At 43.3% G+C, this 15925-nt stretch overlaps 1 protein-coding gene across 4 annotated transcripts in view; it reads left to right on the plus strand.

The window, feature by feature from the left end:
- Window positions 1-15925, plus strand: part of Traf3 (TNF receptor associated factor 3) — a 67549-nt gene that overhangs the window by 24285 nt on the left and 27339 nt on the right. For 2 of the 4 annotated variants that reach the window (XM_013346307.2, XM_005343567.3), the window contains exons 3-4: window positions 12493-12751; window positions 13865-13916. In XM_013346307.2, the coding sequence (XP_013201761.2) occupies window positions 12493-12751; window positions 13865-13916 (311 nt within the window). Of the gene's footprint in view, window positions 1-2727; window positions 2760-12489; window positions 12752-13864; window positions 13917-15925 lie in introns of those variants that run through there. The other 2 variants (XM_013346303.2, XM_026781289.1) reach the window with 2 other exon arrangements.

The raw sequence follows: 15925 nt of genomic DNA on the forward strand, positions 1-15925 counted from the left end.
AAGGGAGAATGGAAGGAGGAATGACAGTTGCCAACTCCAATACCACATTTTATCCTAAAGTTTTAAACATTTTAAGCTCTACTTAATGTAGCCGTAATGTTTTTTTGCTCTTTGAATCCATTTTTCTGTAAAGGTAACGCTCTAGGTAAGGGAATCACAGCCCCCCCTCCCTTCACTCTTGTAGCCAGGCAGAACCTCCCCTGAAAAGATCTTGTCTGCTGCCTGACACCTACACAGTGGCTTGAGCTTTGGGTCCTGCTCCTACCTTTCTGTCTAGATGTCAGGACTCCAGCTATGGGCCACAGGAGCTGTTGTGGGGAGGCTGCTTGTTTGTTCCCAGTTGCTCAGCCCAAAAATAACCACATAGAAACTGTATTCGTTAAATCACTGCTTGACCTATTAGGTCTAGCTTCTTATTGGCTAGCTCTTACATTTTAATTTAACCCATTTCTACTAATTTGTTTATCACCACATGGCTGTGACTTATCCCCAACATTCTATCCAGTGTCTGTCTCTGGCTGGACTCCATGGCTTCTCCTGACTCTGCCTTCTTTCTCCCAGCATTCAGTTTAATTTTCCCCACCTAGCTCTATTCTGCCCTATCACAGGCCAAGGAAGTTTTTTATTCATTAACCAATAAAAGCAACACATCGACAGGTCTGCATCTAAGAGGTGCTTTAGAACTCCTAAGTTGTAGCCTGGAGAGATGGTTTAACAGCTAAGAATACTGATCACTCTTAGAGAAGACCTGGTTTTGGTTCCCAGCACTAACAATATTCAGTGAACAATCACCTGTAACTCTAGCTCCAGGAGCTCCAGTGCCATCTTGCCTCCCTGAGCACCATGTATGTGGAGCACATATAGGTAAGATAAAACACTCACACATAAAAGATAAAAAAATAAATAAATCTTAAAATAGTCTTACTTATATGAACCAAAGGCGTAATGCAGAGCTACAGGTAACTGCTATTTTCTTATAGTTGTAAGCTATTATCTGTAATTTAGTTTTTTGCTTCTGTCAGTTTGCGTGGGTTGGTCTGTGTCTCTCATTCTCTCTTTGAACCAGGACTTTTAATAATGTTAAGTTGACTGAGTTAGAGGTGTGGAAACAGACCTCAGGATGTGTTTATGAGCATGTTTCCAGAAAGGCTTACTAGAAGACCACCATGTGTATAGACTGCATTACTTCATGGGCTGAGGTAGTAGAATATATAGAAAAAGAGAGGGGCTGGAGAGATGGCTCAGAGGTTAAGAACAGTGCCTGCTCTTCCAAAGGTCCTGAGTTCAATTCCCAGCAACCACATGGTTGCTCACAACCATCTATAATGAGATCTGGTGCCCTCTTCTGGCATGCAGCCAGGCATGGAAGGAATGTTGTATACATAATAAATAAATAAATATTTAAAAAAAAAAAGAAAAGGAGAAAGTGAGCTGAGCACCAGCACTCGTCTCTCTGCTACCTGACTGCAGATGCCATGTGACCAGCGCCACCTGCTCCTGCTGCCATGCCTCCCCCACCATTTTGAACTGCACGCTCAAACTTGAGCTAAAATCAACCCTTCCTTCCTTCAGTTGCTTTGGTCATAACAGTAACAGAACAGCCACAGGTAGTGAAACATGGGTGTTTATGCTCTGCTCACATGTTCACATGATCTTCACTCCTGTGCTCTGCAGTAGGGGCCATTTTCTTTGTTTATCTGATGCTTCCTTTTTTTGGTTTTCCCCGGACTTTCCAGTTCTTTGGAACACTCTTTTGTCAGCAAATGTACTTTTGTTTCTAGTTTCTAAGCTTCAAAATTAAAATGAAGCGAAATCACAGGAGTAGAGACCTTATGCTGAAGTTACAAGTGTGAAGTCATTGTCTATTCTGCTGTATGAGACATGAAAGCCAAGCATCCACAGCAGCTGGCTGGAATCTGTAAAGCTATGTCCTCATACAGAGGACATAGATACTTTATGGTGGGTAATATAAGGCCATCAGGTACAGTAGATTTCTCCCTGAAATTATAGCAGATAGTGAAGAATAAAGCACTAAGTCTGCTTGAAGAAGCATAGAAGCATAGAGTCTTACAGTATAGCAGTGCAAGGATGCGGACTTCGGGGCTGCTGCTTATGCTCACTACTGGCCTTGGTTCCTCTTCAGGGTCCTGTTGTATATGAGTGATAAGTCCATATTCTAGACATGCAATTGCCTTCACTGTAACTCCTTGTCTAGGGGTGCTGTCTTCTGTTTAGTTAAAGCTAACTCTTCATATGTTGGAAGATAACATTCTTTCCCACTTGATTTCCAGGAGGATGGAAGCTGAAGTGTTAGTGGTAGCCTGGATTTCCATCATGTGGGTGATCTACCATATTATGCAGATTTGTATATGTTCAGTTTCTGGGCATTGGGAACTCCATGTTGCTTTCCCAGTTCAGTCTGTTAAATGTTAGTTGACAGAACCCTAAAAGTTGCTTCAAACACCATTCTTAATGCCTTTGACTGAAACAGCATTATAACATGAATAATAAAAACCCAGAGACAGATATCAGAGTTCAAAATGAAGATCAGAAAAGCAAAGTGGCTAGCCACTACTTCAGACCAAAATGGGCGATCCTGCCTCCACAAATCCTCAGACTGAGACTGAGACTGAGCCTGAGCCTGAAACCTGTCTCCTTCCATCCTATATTCTTCTCTAGTGCTGGGATTAAAGGCGTGTGTCATTGCTGCCTGGTCTGTATGGTAGACGAGTGTGGCTGCTTTGCCCTCTGCTCTTCAGGTAAGCGTTATTTATTAAAACACAAATAATATACTACTATATATCATAAGCTTTCTTCAATAGGATTATAAATATAGAATTTCATTAGCTTATGATTGCTTAATCTAAATTTTAGGACAGAGGTATACTGTGTCTATAACCGTGCAAAAATAAGTGAAATTAAAGTATTTCTTTCCAATCGTGACATCTATTCAAGTTTTTACAGTCTTCTGTTTGGAGAGGTTTTAAAGACTGATATTGCTATTTTTTCTCATGATAGTGCATAACTTACAGGTGGGACATGGGGGATTTCTGACCCACCAGGATGGATGCAGCTGTCTTAACTTAGGAGCCCCTGCCCTCTTTTCCCCCCGAGACAGAATTTTGTTGCAATTTTTTATTATTTATTAAAAAATAAAACTTAGCCGGGCGGTGGTGGCGCACGCCTTTAATCCCAGCACTTGGGAGGCAGAGGCAGGCGGATCTCTGTGAGTTCGAGGCCAGCCTGGCTACAGAGCTAGTTCCAGGACAGGCTCCAAAGCCACAGAGAAACCCTGTCTCAAAAAATCCAAAAAAAAAAAAAAAAAAAAAAAAAAAAAAAAAAAAAAAAAATCAGAGGAAAAATTTAAAAATATACATCTGAGAGAATGCAAGCAGCCACAACATACCACCACTGTCCACTTCCCAGCTTGAAGGCCTGCACACCCATCCTCCTGCCCTGCCCACTTCTGATGTGGGATTTCTCTCTGTATGCTATGAATACCATTGGTTGGTAAGAATCTGCTTTGGGCCTATTGCAGCGCAGAATAGGGCAAGGTGGGAATTCCAGGCAGATATAGGAGGAGAGAGTAGTGGAATCAGGGAGATGCCATATGGCACCAGACAGAACCTTACCAGTAGACCACAACCACATGGCCGTACACAGATTACTAGAAATCTGTTAATTAAGATACAAGAGATAGCCAATAAGAAGCGTGAGCTACTGGCCAAACAGTATTGCATATAATATAGTTACTGTGTGATTATTTCAGGTCTGAGCAACTGGGAACGAACAACAGCGTCTGCCTACATGTATCTTCCTCCAAGGGCCTCTCTTTCCCTTCTCCCAAGTCCACCAGGGAACTCCATTCGGGCCATCTGAATATGAACTCCACATCTCTAACCAGTGCCTAATTCTGTTGAACATCAGACCATAAGACACACCAAATTCCTATAACATTTCCCTGTTTTTGTCTAATTAAAAAAGAAAGGTTCTGATTCTAACAACATAAAATTATATACAATAAGAATGATTGCCAGGTTGTGGTGGTGTGCACTTTTAATCCCAGCATTCTGGAGACAGAGACAGGCAGTTTTCTGTGAGTTCGAGGCCCGCCTGGTCTACAGAGTGAGGACTAGGACAGGCTCCAAAGCTAAGGAGAAACCCTTTCTCAACAAAACAAAACAAAACAAACATACAAAAAAAGAAAAAACATATTATCAGGTATTGTCTAAAAACTAAATAGAAAGGAAAGGTATTAACCTTAACAAAATGAAACTATATCCAGCAAGAACAATATCAAGTAAGAGATACAGTCACAATTGTATTTGGCAAATTTTGAGAAAATACTCCATTAACTGTCATCTCCCCATGAGTTCAATGTTTCATAACTAATTTGTTTTCTACCATGATTAAGGAGAACTGTACCTGTAGCTATCTAGTCCTCGACCCCACCATAGACCTGATAAAGATAAACAGAAAGTACAGAACAGGCAACCTCCAAAATTGTAAGAAATAACAAACAGCTGGCTGCCTCAGCAGTTACTGCAATGTTGAGGCATCCAACTTTGGATTACAGGCCTAGAATATCTGGCATACTTTTCTGAGAAGCAGGAAATTTTAAGGACTATCCTACCATTTCTTGGCAAAGTTCAACAGTCACTTTTTGTTTGGATAGCATACTGTCAGCAGTCAAGGAAAGGACAGTTTCTTGTCCAGATGTCTAGCTTTTACCACAAAGAAAGTAAACTCCATACAGAGGTTCTTCAATGCCCAACATCTTTTTTTTTTTTTTTAAATGTGGATTGGTGCTGCTAGGAGCAGATTTCTCTTGTCAAGAAAAGCCTTATGTTATTAAAACATTTTAAATGTCATATTCAGTATGTCTTTGAAGTGTTTAAAGATCACCCGTGTGTGTGTGTGTGTGTGTGTGTGTATTTTATATACAACCATTGCCTGGCTGATTATTTTTTTATTTATTTATTATTTATTTCTGTAAATAGAAAAAGGCTAATTCACAATGCAAAAGGGTAAAAGTGAAATCAGCACCCATAGATGAATGGATACAAAATATGGTTGATATTGAATCTCATATTCATGATGATACTTGGATAGGAGAAATGATTTGTAAAAAATTTAAGAAAAATCAAAATGTCAGATGTGTTAATTGTGATAAACAAGGTCATCTACAAAGGGATTGTAGGCAAGGTGTTTCTAGAAACTTTTTGTTTGTTTGTTTTGTTTTAAGAGATAATCCAAACAGAAGGCTTTAGCTTTCTAGAGTATGCAGAAAGCGTGGCAAAGGCTGACACTGGACAAATGAATGCAGGTCAACAAGGCACAAGCAAGGAAACCGTTTGCCATTAGTAAATTACTTGTGAGGGTAGCTCTTGTAGGCCCCACGTTAAATTTGGTTCAATCATTCCCTGGCAGCATGGGGGAAACTCCTTCACAGACCAAATAATAGACCTAATGCCTGTTGTTAAAATCCATACTGTTCTGGATGACAGAACAGCTTTAGTAGGTAAGATTTTTCAGGACGGACCATAAAGTATTTTGCCAAATTTCTATAAATGACCCAAGACCAAAGCAAAAAATATGGATAAATGATATTGTAAGTGAAGGTTTAGTTTTCCTGTCCCTGTGCATACACTCATGCACACACATTGTGGAATGTGATGTTGAGGGTATACTTGCCGTGGCACATGTGTGAAGGTCAGAGGACAGCTAGAGGAGTCAGTTCTCCTACTAGCTGGGTCTCAGGGATCAAACTTAGTGCTCAGATTTTCTTTTTGGCAAATGTCTTTATCCACTGAGCATCCCTACTCCATAGTTTTGAAGAGTCTTGTATAACGTCAGCTAGCCTCAGACATGCTAGGTAGCCGCTGAGCTCCATTTTTAACTAACTGTCTTCCCTGTTTTGAGGTCACAGAAGGCTTTTGTTTTAGTTGTGGTCAAGAGCAAAGGAAACAGTTTCTCCTACCCACAGGTCGCCTGGCAGAAATGCAGAGATCTGTAACTCCAGGTGTTAATGAAGCTGCAGATGGACAGTCTTGTGCTGCCTGTGCGAGTGTGCACATCTTCCAGGAGAACTCTTTGGAATTATGAAGCTGACCATTTCTGCTTCCTGCCCACCAGCTTTCTCTTCACTTCTAACAGTTCAGGGCTAAGAGTATCATAGTTTCCATAAGAACAAAACTAGGTTTTAGAGATCATGTGTGCTTTTTATCACATGGCCTTTGTTTTGTTTGTTTATTTGTTTGTTTGAGAGGGTTTCTCTGTAGCTTTGGAACCTGTCCTGGAACTAGCTCTTTGACTAGGCTGGCCTTGAATTCACAGAGATCCACTAGCCTCTGCCCCCAATACTGGGATTAAAGGCACAAGCCACCAAGCCCAGCTCAGGGTTTCTTTGGGTATCTCTGGCTGTCCCGGAACTCACTTTTTAGACCATGATTCTGACTTTAATGCCTTAAAAAAACTAGGCTGCTGTCTATATTTGACCTGAAGACTGTATTTGCCAATCCTGGAACCCTAGTCTGGGGTATGTGCCCTAGAGGAATTTGTCAAGTGCCTCAAAAGAAATGAGTCAGGATGTTTGGAATTGACTGTGCAGAATGTAGGAACTGGAACACCATTGATAAGTAACCATTACTGTGGCAGCAAGACGAAGTGCATCCCACAGTAAAAATGGAAAATTTTTTATAATGCTGGTGATAGAGTATTAATGAGAAGAGAAATGTGAACTAGATATGGTAGCTCACGCCTATAACCCCAGCATTTCAGAAGTAGAGGCAGGAATATTAAGGACTCAAGGCCATCCTCAGCTGCATATTAAGCTTGAGGCCAGCCTGAGCTCTGTGAGTCTGTGTCTGAATAAAACAAGCAAGGGGTCTGGAGAGTTGGCTGCTCTTGCAGAGACCCTGGTTTGATTCCCAGCATCCATATGGTAGTTCACAACTGTCTATCTAGAATTGTAGTTTCAGGGATCCAACACTTTTCCTCTGGGTACCAGACATGCAGAGATATATATGTAGGCAAAATATCCATACACATAAAACAAACATTTTAAAGTATAAATGATAGTAAGAGACTTAGGAACAGAAAGTTCCGGTGATATTTGCATTTTAAGAGAGGTGGGAGGATCCTGGCGGTGGTGGCCAGAGGCAGGTGGATCTTTGTGAGTTCCAGGCCAGCCTGTTCTACAGAGCAAGTTTCAGGACAGCCAGGACTACACAGAGAAAACCTGTCATAGAAAAAAAAAAAAGAGAGATGGGAGGATACGAGGAAAGAGCAGTACACCAACTCTAACTGAATTCATCACTTCATGGCTCTGTGTATTTTGCACATGATCACAATATGTGTCTGGTATCACATGGTCCATTAATTCTAAGCAAAGAAAAGATCCTACCTAGAGAGGTTTTAGAACCTACACTTATCCTCCCAAGCAGTGTCTTCAACAGGGTTGACCACTAGGGAGGGACAATGGAGATCAGCTGCTAACCTCCAACTCAGCCCTGCTGCTCTTAGACTAATACCAGAGTCCTCATTGCTGAGCTGAAGTTTGATTCCTGAGACTTACATAATGGACGGAGAGAACCGACTCTTGTAAATTATCGTCTCACGTGCATGCATATATATGCCATAGCATACACTCACTGCCCCTCAGCTCCCCTTATAAACCAGTGTAATTTAACAAACTATGTGCCAGGTGATAGCCACTCACACCTTTAATCCCAGCACTCAGGAAGCAGAGGCAGGTGAAGCTTTGTAAGTTCGAGGCTGGCCTTGTCTACAAAGTGAGTTCCAGGATACCCAAGGTTGTTATACAGAAGAAGCCTGTCTCAAAAAAAAAAAAAAAGGAAGAGAAAATGAAAACTCCTGTAGCATGTCATCTTTGTATTGTCAGTACCCTGTGGAGAAACTTGTTCAAGCTAGTTACAAGTAAAAAAGTAAATTTTGACTATCAGTGTTAAGCTGTGTTGTGAAATTCAGAAGATAGCAGCATGAGTGAAGCTCAACAAAATGTGTAGAATAATAAATAATAATAATAATTCAGGCTTTCACATGCTAACAAGAGAATTCTTCAGGATAAATTGTTGGAAAGAAATGAAAACAATGACTTAATTTAGATGTTTGACATGGCTTGTGGAGGGAGGGTTGCTGTTTGCCTCCTTGTGTGCTGCCTGGGTCGAATTCCTCACCTAAGCATGAGAGGAAACTACCTGCTGAGTAGAGCTGCCTTCGGGTCTGGCTTCTTCCTGTCTTATTTGTTTGTTTTCTGAGATTACGGACTGTTGCAATAAAAATGAGAATCTTGTGCCCCTCATGGCAAGCACGGTCCTCAGCTTCCAGCACTGTCTAGCTTCGGCATTAAGGTAAATGTAACCTGCTGTATCTATTAGGTATCACAAGCTAATCAAATTTTAATTGCATTATTTTGAGTAAATTATTTTGTATTAGTTTACATCAAGATTTTATGTTAAGATGCAAAATTTACTCCGTTTAAAGTACAAGCCCAGTGACTTTAGTCTACGGCTAGGGTGACTAACTTTAGTCTACAGTTAGCAGCACTCTCTAATTTCAGGATATTCTTACCTTCCCACCAAGAAGCCCCACTCCTCTAGCAGTGCCTCTGCCACATTCTTCTTCCCTCACTCCTACAGCACTGGTCCCCACTTGTCTGGGCTCTGTCCTGGACACTCAAGCCCAGGTGGTTTTCTCAAGCTCTCATGGCTAGTAAGTATGCAGCACACAGACCTGCTGTGCCCATCCTGTGGTTTCTCTTTCCTGAAGCTGCTTCCTTCACACCCACTGAGCCTTAGAATGACTGTGTCAGGGATATGGATCAGTTGTCAGTGGCTTACTGTGGCCCTGGAGGTGTTGAGGGGGTGAGTCCCCACAGACCTGCCTCCAGCTATTCAGTGCCTTTTGCAACAGACTGCTGCAAGGCTCTAGTTGATGAACTAGGTATAGCATTTTTTTTTTAAATCTGTTTCCTTTTCTTTGGCATTCTACAAAAACAAAGACCTGAAGTTGTAGTCTTTTCTTATTTATATAGAGCATAACATTCTATAGCAAAAGAAAGATTACTCATCATTAGCTGGGTCTCTTGGTGTGGTTTAAATAAGGGCGGCCCCATAGACACAAATATTTGGATGCTTCGGGAGTAGCATTAGGAGTTGTGGCCTTGTTAGAGTAGGTGTGGCCTTGTTGGACAAAGCAAGTCACTGGGGGTGGTCTTTGGGGTTTCAAGTGCCAAGCCAGATGCAGTGGTTCTCTTCCTGCTGCTGCCTTTGGATCCAGATGTAAAACTCTCAGCTACCTTTCTCCAGCACCATGTCTGCCTGTGTGCTGCCAGGATGATATTGGACTAAACCTTTGAACTATAAGCCAGCCCCAATTAAATGTTTTTTTCTTACAGAGTTGCTGTGGTCATGGTGTCTCATCACAGCAATAGAAACCCCAACTTAGAAATAGGAATTTAGTTACCCTCATTTCTCGTCATGAGACCCTACTGAACACAGCTTCCCAAGCACTGTAGAGCAGAGCACCACACTGAAATTTGGTTTTTACATTGCACAGAATTAAAATTTTCTGTTCCTGAAGTCAGCTCGACATAGAAGTCGTTTGAGGTGAGTGTCTCAGACTTCATCTTTCTAGTAGTGCAGCAGGTACATACTGAGCACTCACTACCTGTCAAGGCACTGTTCTCAGTACCTGGGGTTATCAGTCAGTCAGCTGAAGATAACCAATCCCAGTCCTTGTCCAAGTCTGCTGTTCCCCAGTCTGAAGTGCCATGGGACAAGCACATAGGGTTGCTTGGAGCTCCTTTAGAAGAAGGGGAGGTACACTGTGAGATTGGACTGTGCAGGGATACTGAGCACTCCAGGGGCACAGAATGGTTGGTGGTGGGCAGCCAGTGAGCTCCCTGCAGATCTTCATTCAGTCCAGGCCACTTTCACACATAACTCAAAAAAGTAAGCTGTCATTCTTGTGAACAGGCTTCTCAATGGCAGACTGCAAGCACAGAGTCACTGACCCCTTGAAGTCATCTTGAAAACTTACTGGTACACATCTGTGGTTTCATACAAGGCCACAGCAACATTCTCTTTTATTAAAGCTTACCCAGGTGTGGCTAAACAATCCGTTCATTAATTTTTCTGCTGCTGACAGCCATTTTTATACATCTCTAGTCATGAAAAATTTGTTCTTCTCAGAACGAATAGCAGAAAACAGTACACGAGCAGGACTTAGGGGAAGAGGAAGACTCGGCTCTGCCCCAGACTTCTGAACACTTGTGTCTGCTCTGTGCCTCTGGTATGTGGGTGTTCCCGGTCCTAGCTCATAACTCTTGAGTCTCACACTGACATGAGAAGTAAGAGGAGTTCTGGGAGTAGATGCTCCAAATATTGTGAGTTGACAGGATCTGAGTTTAGAGGGTTTTGTTTTTATGGCTTTTGTTTTTGAAATGGTTCTCATGGATCCCAAACTGGCTCCATACTCACTGTGGAGCAGAGGATAACCTTAATCCACTGATCCTCCAGCCTTTGCCTCCTGAGTGCTAGGTTTACAGGTGCTAGCATGCCACCAAAACACATTTGATACTAGGGATCCAATCCAGGCCAATTCTCTACCAACTGAATTATATGCTTGCCCATTCAAACTCACACCTTTTTTAAATAGCAAACATAAATTGTGCAAGAACAGGATGCATTTTTAAGGGAACTGGCTAACTTTTGGAAGCACCTGTTTACTTAGCAGATATATGGCATGGTGTGGGAAAGGACTGGGAGTGGGAGACAGAAAAATAAATTTTGTGTTTCAGAGGCCACCACAGGCTTCTTTCTGCAGGTCTTTTCTGACCTTCTTTGCTGTGGTGCACAGGGGACAGGACTCATGGGCTATGCAAGCTGAGCTAAGCGTATCGGTGCCTGTGTGCTAGAGCTACCCAGAAAGGTCTGAGAGAGGTTGGGTGTGGCAAACTCCTAAAAATGTCTCTGAGGAACTTTACAGTGTTACTAATAGATATGATTGTCCATCATTCAAAGTTTCTTGTTATAAAACTTCACACTGATTGTGGGATATCTACAAAGGAAAGAAAGCCAGCCTTTTTACCACCATCTGGACCCATTCCATCTGTGCTGGACTACTGGAGATGTTGTCACTGTTGGTGTGTGATATTGATGCTGGCTATAATTTCCATTAAAGACAGTGTTTCCTCGGGAATCTAGTCAACTGCTTTGTGTTCTTGATTAGTTTTGCTTACTTGACTTCAAGGCTCAACTGACAGAGCTGCCTATCCTGAGATCTGTGTGGCTGAATTCCCCAATTGCTCTCATTGTCCATCATGGAACTTGCAGGTGGAAGGCAGAGAAACTGGTAACCTGTGGAAAGTGAACCTGTGCAGGGTCTGAGAGACATATCCAGTCCCATGTCCCTCTGCCAGGCCTGACCTGAGCACCTCTATGCCTCCCTGAATCTCAGCCTCCCAAAGAGATCCTACTCTGCTCCTCATATGCTCCATGTGACAGTATCATGGCTCTGTGGGGTGGGGGCTTACTCAGGTAAACTGAGGGCAGAGGGCAGAAACAAGGGCCCTACATCCTGCAGGCACACTCACACATGGCTCGTATGGGCTAGAAACACCTCGCTTACAGTAAATACCACTGCTGGAACACGAGGTGGTGGACTAGCCACTGGCCCACTTTGGCTTTATCACAGTCTGGTGGGAGTTATGGTCAGGGACTTAACTAGAAAATAAAATTGGCCAAGAATGACTGTTGCTAAGACTGGAGGGGTGGGTGGCTCAGTGATTAAAAGTGCCTACTGCTGTTGCAGAGGACCCAAGTTTGATTACAACTATTTCTAACTCCAGCTCCATGGGATCTGATGCCTTTTGCTTCCAAGGGCACCTGCACTGACATGTGTGTCTTCATGTGTATATGATGCACACACCATTAAAAACAAAATAAATCTTAGCAGTAACAATGGCTGCTACTTCGGGCAAATCATTAGAATGAAGTTTTTTTTTTTTTTGGTTTTTTTCGAGACAGGGTTTCTCTGTGGCTTTGGAGCCTGTCCTGGAACTAGCTCTGTAGACCAGGCTGGTCTCGAACTCACAGAGATCCGCCTGCCTCTGCCTCCCGAGTGCTGGGATTAAAGGCGTGCGCCACCATCGCCTGGCTTAGAATGAAGTTTTGGCACAGAAAAATACTTTGTGTATTTTAAGGAATCTTGGAAATACAGTTTACGAAGTCTTTTTCTCAACAAGTATTTGAATAGCAATGTTAACAGTGCTATCTGGATAATGTAAAGAAGGAAGCCATGTGGTCTGTCTTGCTCCGTGGCAGACTAAGGCTGGGAAGGAATCCGCTGTACTCTTTAAATACTGGAAGTATGACCTCGGGCACTTTTGCTTTTCTCAGTGATGTTTGTTAGGCCTTCTCAAATAATGAAGGGGATGATGGACACTTATCATTACTTCTCTCCTGGCAGAATTTCTTTTTCCTAAGATGGAGTCAAGCAAAAAGCTGGATGCTGCTGGAGCCCTGCAGCCCAACCCACCTCTCAAACTGCAGCCTGATCGCAGTGCAGGGTCAGTGCTCGTGCCAGAGCAAGGCGGCTACAAGGAGAAGTTTGTGAAGGCAGTGGAAGACAAGTATAAGTGTGAGAAGTGCCGCCTGGTGCTGTGCAACCCGAAGCAGACTGAGTGTGGGCACCGGTTTTGTGAGAGCTGCATGGCTGCCCTGCTCAGGTGGGTGCTGCATATGTCTTCGGGCTGCCTGGCCAGGGCAGCTATACCTATCTTCACCTGTTTCTCTCGAAACCATGAATGCTTTTAAGTCCAACTTCAGAGGCCTTTAGGGAAACGCAGGGAGATCTCATGTCTGAGTCTTCTGAAGCCTCTGTCCACAAAGCCTTGAGCCCCCATCTGTGTTGCTGTATTGTGCTCAAGAAGTTCATGTTTATGGTGGTGATGCCAAATGATCATAAGTCCTTAAAATAGAAGCCACGGTAGAGGAAGGTAGGGTCACGTGGAGCACAAACAGGTGTAAGTTTGCCTAAGAGGTACACATAGAGCTTGTACCAAGACCCTAGAAGCTCATGAGCTTTGTGGGTTGCTGTGGTAAAATCACAAGGGCAGATTAGAGTTAAAGGACAGAACTTGAATTGACCAGGGAAGAACTTCATCCTGTAGCTATTGTGTATTTGCCAGGCATTGTGCTTGGCCCTCGGGTCCCTACAGGACATACTACTACACCATCAGTACTCTCAGGACACATTAGCTTTAAAGGCCCACCCTCTTCCCAACTGGCCACACCCCCTGGGTGTCTGAAATCAAGACCAAGCCCAGTAGCCAGTTTCCTGTGTGCCCCTCGCCCTCATCGCATCCCTTTGCCTGCTGAGAGTAGAAGGACCATAGTTGAACTTGGGGTGTCCTAAGGGATAGAGGCAGTTGCCCTGTGCAGGTGCCACTGGCATTTTTATACACAGTGAACTTGTCTGTAGCCCAAGACCAGAATATCAGAAGGCCTTGAGTACCTGTGAGTACTTTTTCCAGAGGGTCCTCTCTGAGACTCAGTACGACACCAGTAGGACATGTCACTCATGTTCTTTAAAGTTTTTCCAGTGGGACTGAGCTATTGAATGTAATAGTTTCCTTTTGAAAAATTACCATTTTTTAAAAGTTTGGTTCTTTTTCTATTGTGAATTCCTATTTAAGTTAGGTTTTCCATAGTGTCCTTGAGCTCTGCCTGTTGCCGCGAGCTAGAGCAGGTCTGACTGCAAAGGAAGGCATTCTGTGTGCCCACTGAGCCTGAGGGAAGGAGGGACTGCTGCTCTAACATGCTTGCTTTGTTTCCTTCAGCTCCTCTAGTCCAAAATGTACAGCGTGCCAAGAAAGCATCATCAAAGACAAGGTACTCATATCTATTTTATTTCCTTTCTTCAGACAGAGGCTTACTGTGTAGTCCAGGGCCCCCAAACCTTATGATCTTGCCCCAGCTTCTGAGTGCAGGGGTGTGCAACCATGCTGGGCTTCTTGGGTGGTTGATACATTTCACATAGCTTGCGTTTAGTGCTCTGGAATTTAGCTTAAATTTATTTATTTATTATTGAGGGGCGGTGCATGTATGCTATAATGTTCGTGTAGAGGTCAGAAAACAACTTTATGGGATTCTTTTCTTCTATCTTTAATTGGATCCTAGGGATCAAATTCAGGTTGCCAAGTTTGCACAGAAAATAATTGACCTTTTTAAATGAGACACCTTTTTACATAGTTTTGTACAGTGCATTGAAATTCAGTTTTATTTCACTGTTTTGCTTTGTTCCTTTGGTTGGGCCTCAAACTCACGGAGATCTGCGTGCACTGCCACTTCCCAGCTATTTTTCCCTTTTAAGTGGTGCACACCTTTGATCACAGTGCTTAAGAGGCAGGTGGGTCTCTGCGAGTTCAAGGTCAGCTTCCTCTACATAGCAAGCTCCAGGACAGCAAGAACTATACAATAAAGAGACTGTCTCAAAAAAAAAAAAAAAGTTAATATTTTTGTGGGGAGCTGAGGATGGGAGTCTGGCTTAAGCTAGCCTTGAATTCACTTAGTATCTGAGGTCCTGTCTCTATCTCCCAAGTTCTGAGATTACAGATGTGTGCTCCCACACCTAGTTTATGCAGTACTGAGGTACATCCCAGGGCTTCAAGTATACTTTGCAAGCACAGCACCAACTGAGTTAGATCTCGAGTCCCTTGGGTTTTGTGTTGAGGGTTTTTTGTTTTGTTTTGCTTTGTTTTTGAGACAGGGTTGTACTATGCAGCCCTGGCTGGCTTTGAGCTCGTAGAGATCTATATCTACCCGCTTCTGCTTACATGTGGCAAGTCCCTTGGGTTTTTTTTTTTCCCGTCCCTCACTCCCTTCTTTCTTTCCTTTCTTCTTCCATCCATCCTTCTTTCTTTTCTTTCTTCTGTTTTGTTTTTGGGGACTGGTAGCCATCCCGTGTAAATCCATCCTGGCCTGAAACTCATGGCAGTCCTGCCTCAGACTCCTGGGATTGCAGGCATATGCCATAATAGTCAACACTTAGTTTTGACAGTGGTGCAGCAGACTCCAAGGCCTGACGTGTGTTATGTGAGTGCCTGGGCAGACTAGGAATAGGGCATCATTCAGGCACATGTGTCCATCTTCTGTTACAATTCCTGCAAGGCACTCTCCCCTGAGCAGTTCCCACCTGTGTACTCCATGGGAAGGAGTGTGAGGAGTGCTGAGGTGCCTGTTACGGTGGTGGCTGGCTGTGGTCAGATCATTGCTGCCCTGGTAACTTTCTTCTCATGCAGTTTACACTCAACTTGGACGCTAGTTTTTACCTTCAAACATGCCAGTAGAGAGCGTGGGCTTTGAATTTGTCCTCGCTCCCTTCACTAGTGTCTTGAAGTGCTGAGACAGTGAATGAGATCACTGTACAGTTAGAGAGTGGGTACCACTGAGGCTCTCCCCTGTCTTCTTCCTGAACCCAGCTCTTCTCCTTTTCTCTTGCACATGGCCACCCACATAATACTAAGCCTTTCCAAGCACATTTGTAGCTTGAACCAACTAACTCTTAAGGACTTAAGTGTCAATAAAAATGTGTATGATTCCAATATTCTGATTAATGAGCCTAACAGTTTTTAATGTAGGCTATTAAATCCAACAGTAAGAGCCTTGCTCTGGGATTTCCTGTCAAAAGCATTTGCAAGTGCCAGACTTGTTGGTCAGGGCAGCCCAGCTGAGGCAGCTGGCCACAGGGCCCCTGAGCTCTAGCGAGAAGGGTCTCTAATGGAACTTGTTCTGGATAGTTAGAAAGGGAGTTAGCCAACCCTCCCTGCTTTTCTTAGCACATTAGCATATCTCTGCTGCTGAAGACTCTAGCCACTTGTCAGTCACTTACCCAACTCTTC

This window comes from Microtus ochrogaster, chromosome 1 (genome assembly GCF_000317375.1).
Source record: "Microtus ochrogaster isolate Prairie Vole_2 chromosome 1, MicOch1.0, whole genome shotgun sequence".
NCBI classification, from domain to species: domain Eukaryota; kingdom Metazoa; phylum Chordata; class Mammalia; order Rodentia; family Cricetidae; genus Microtus; species Microtus ochrogaster.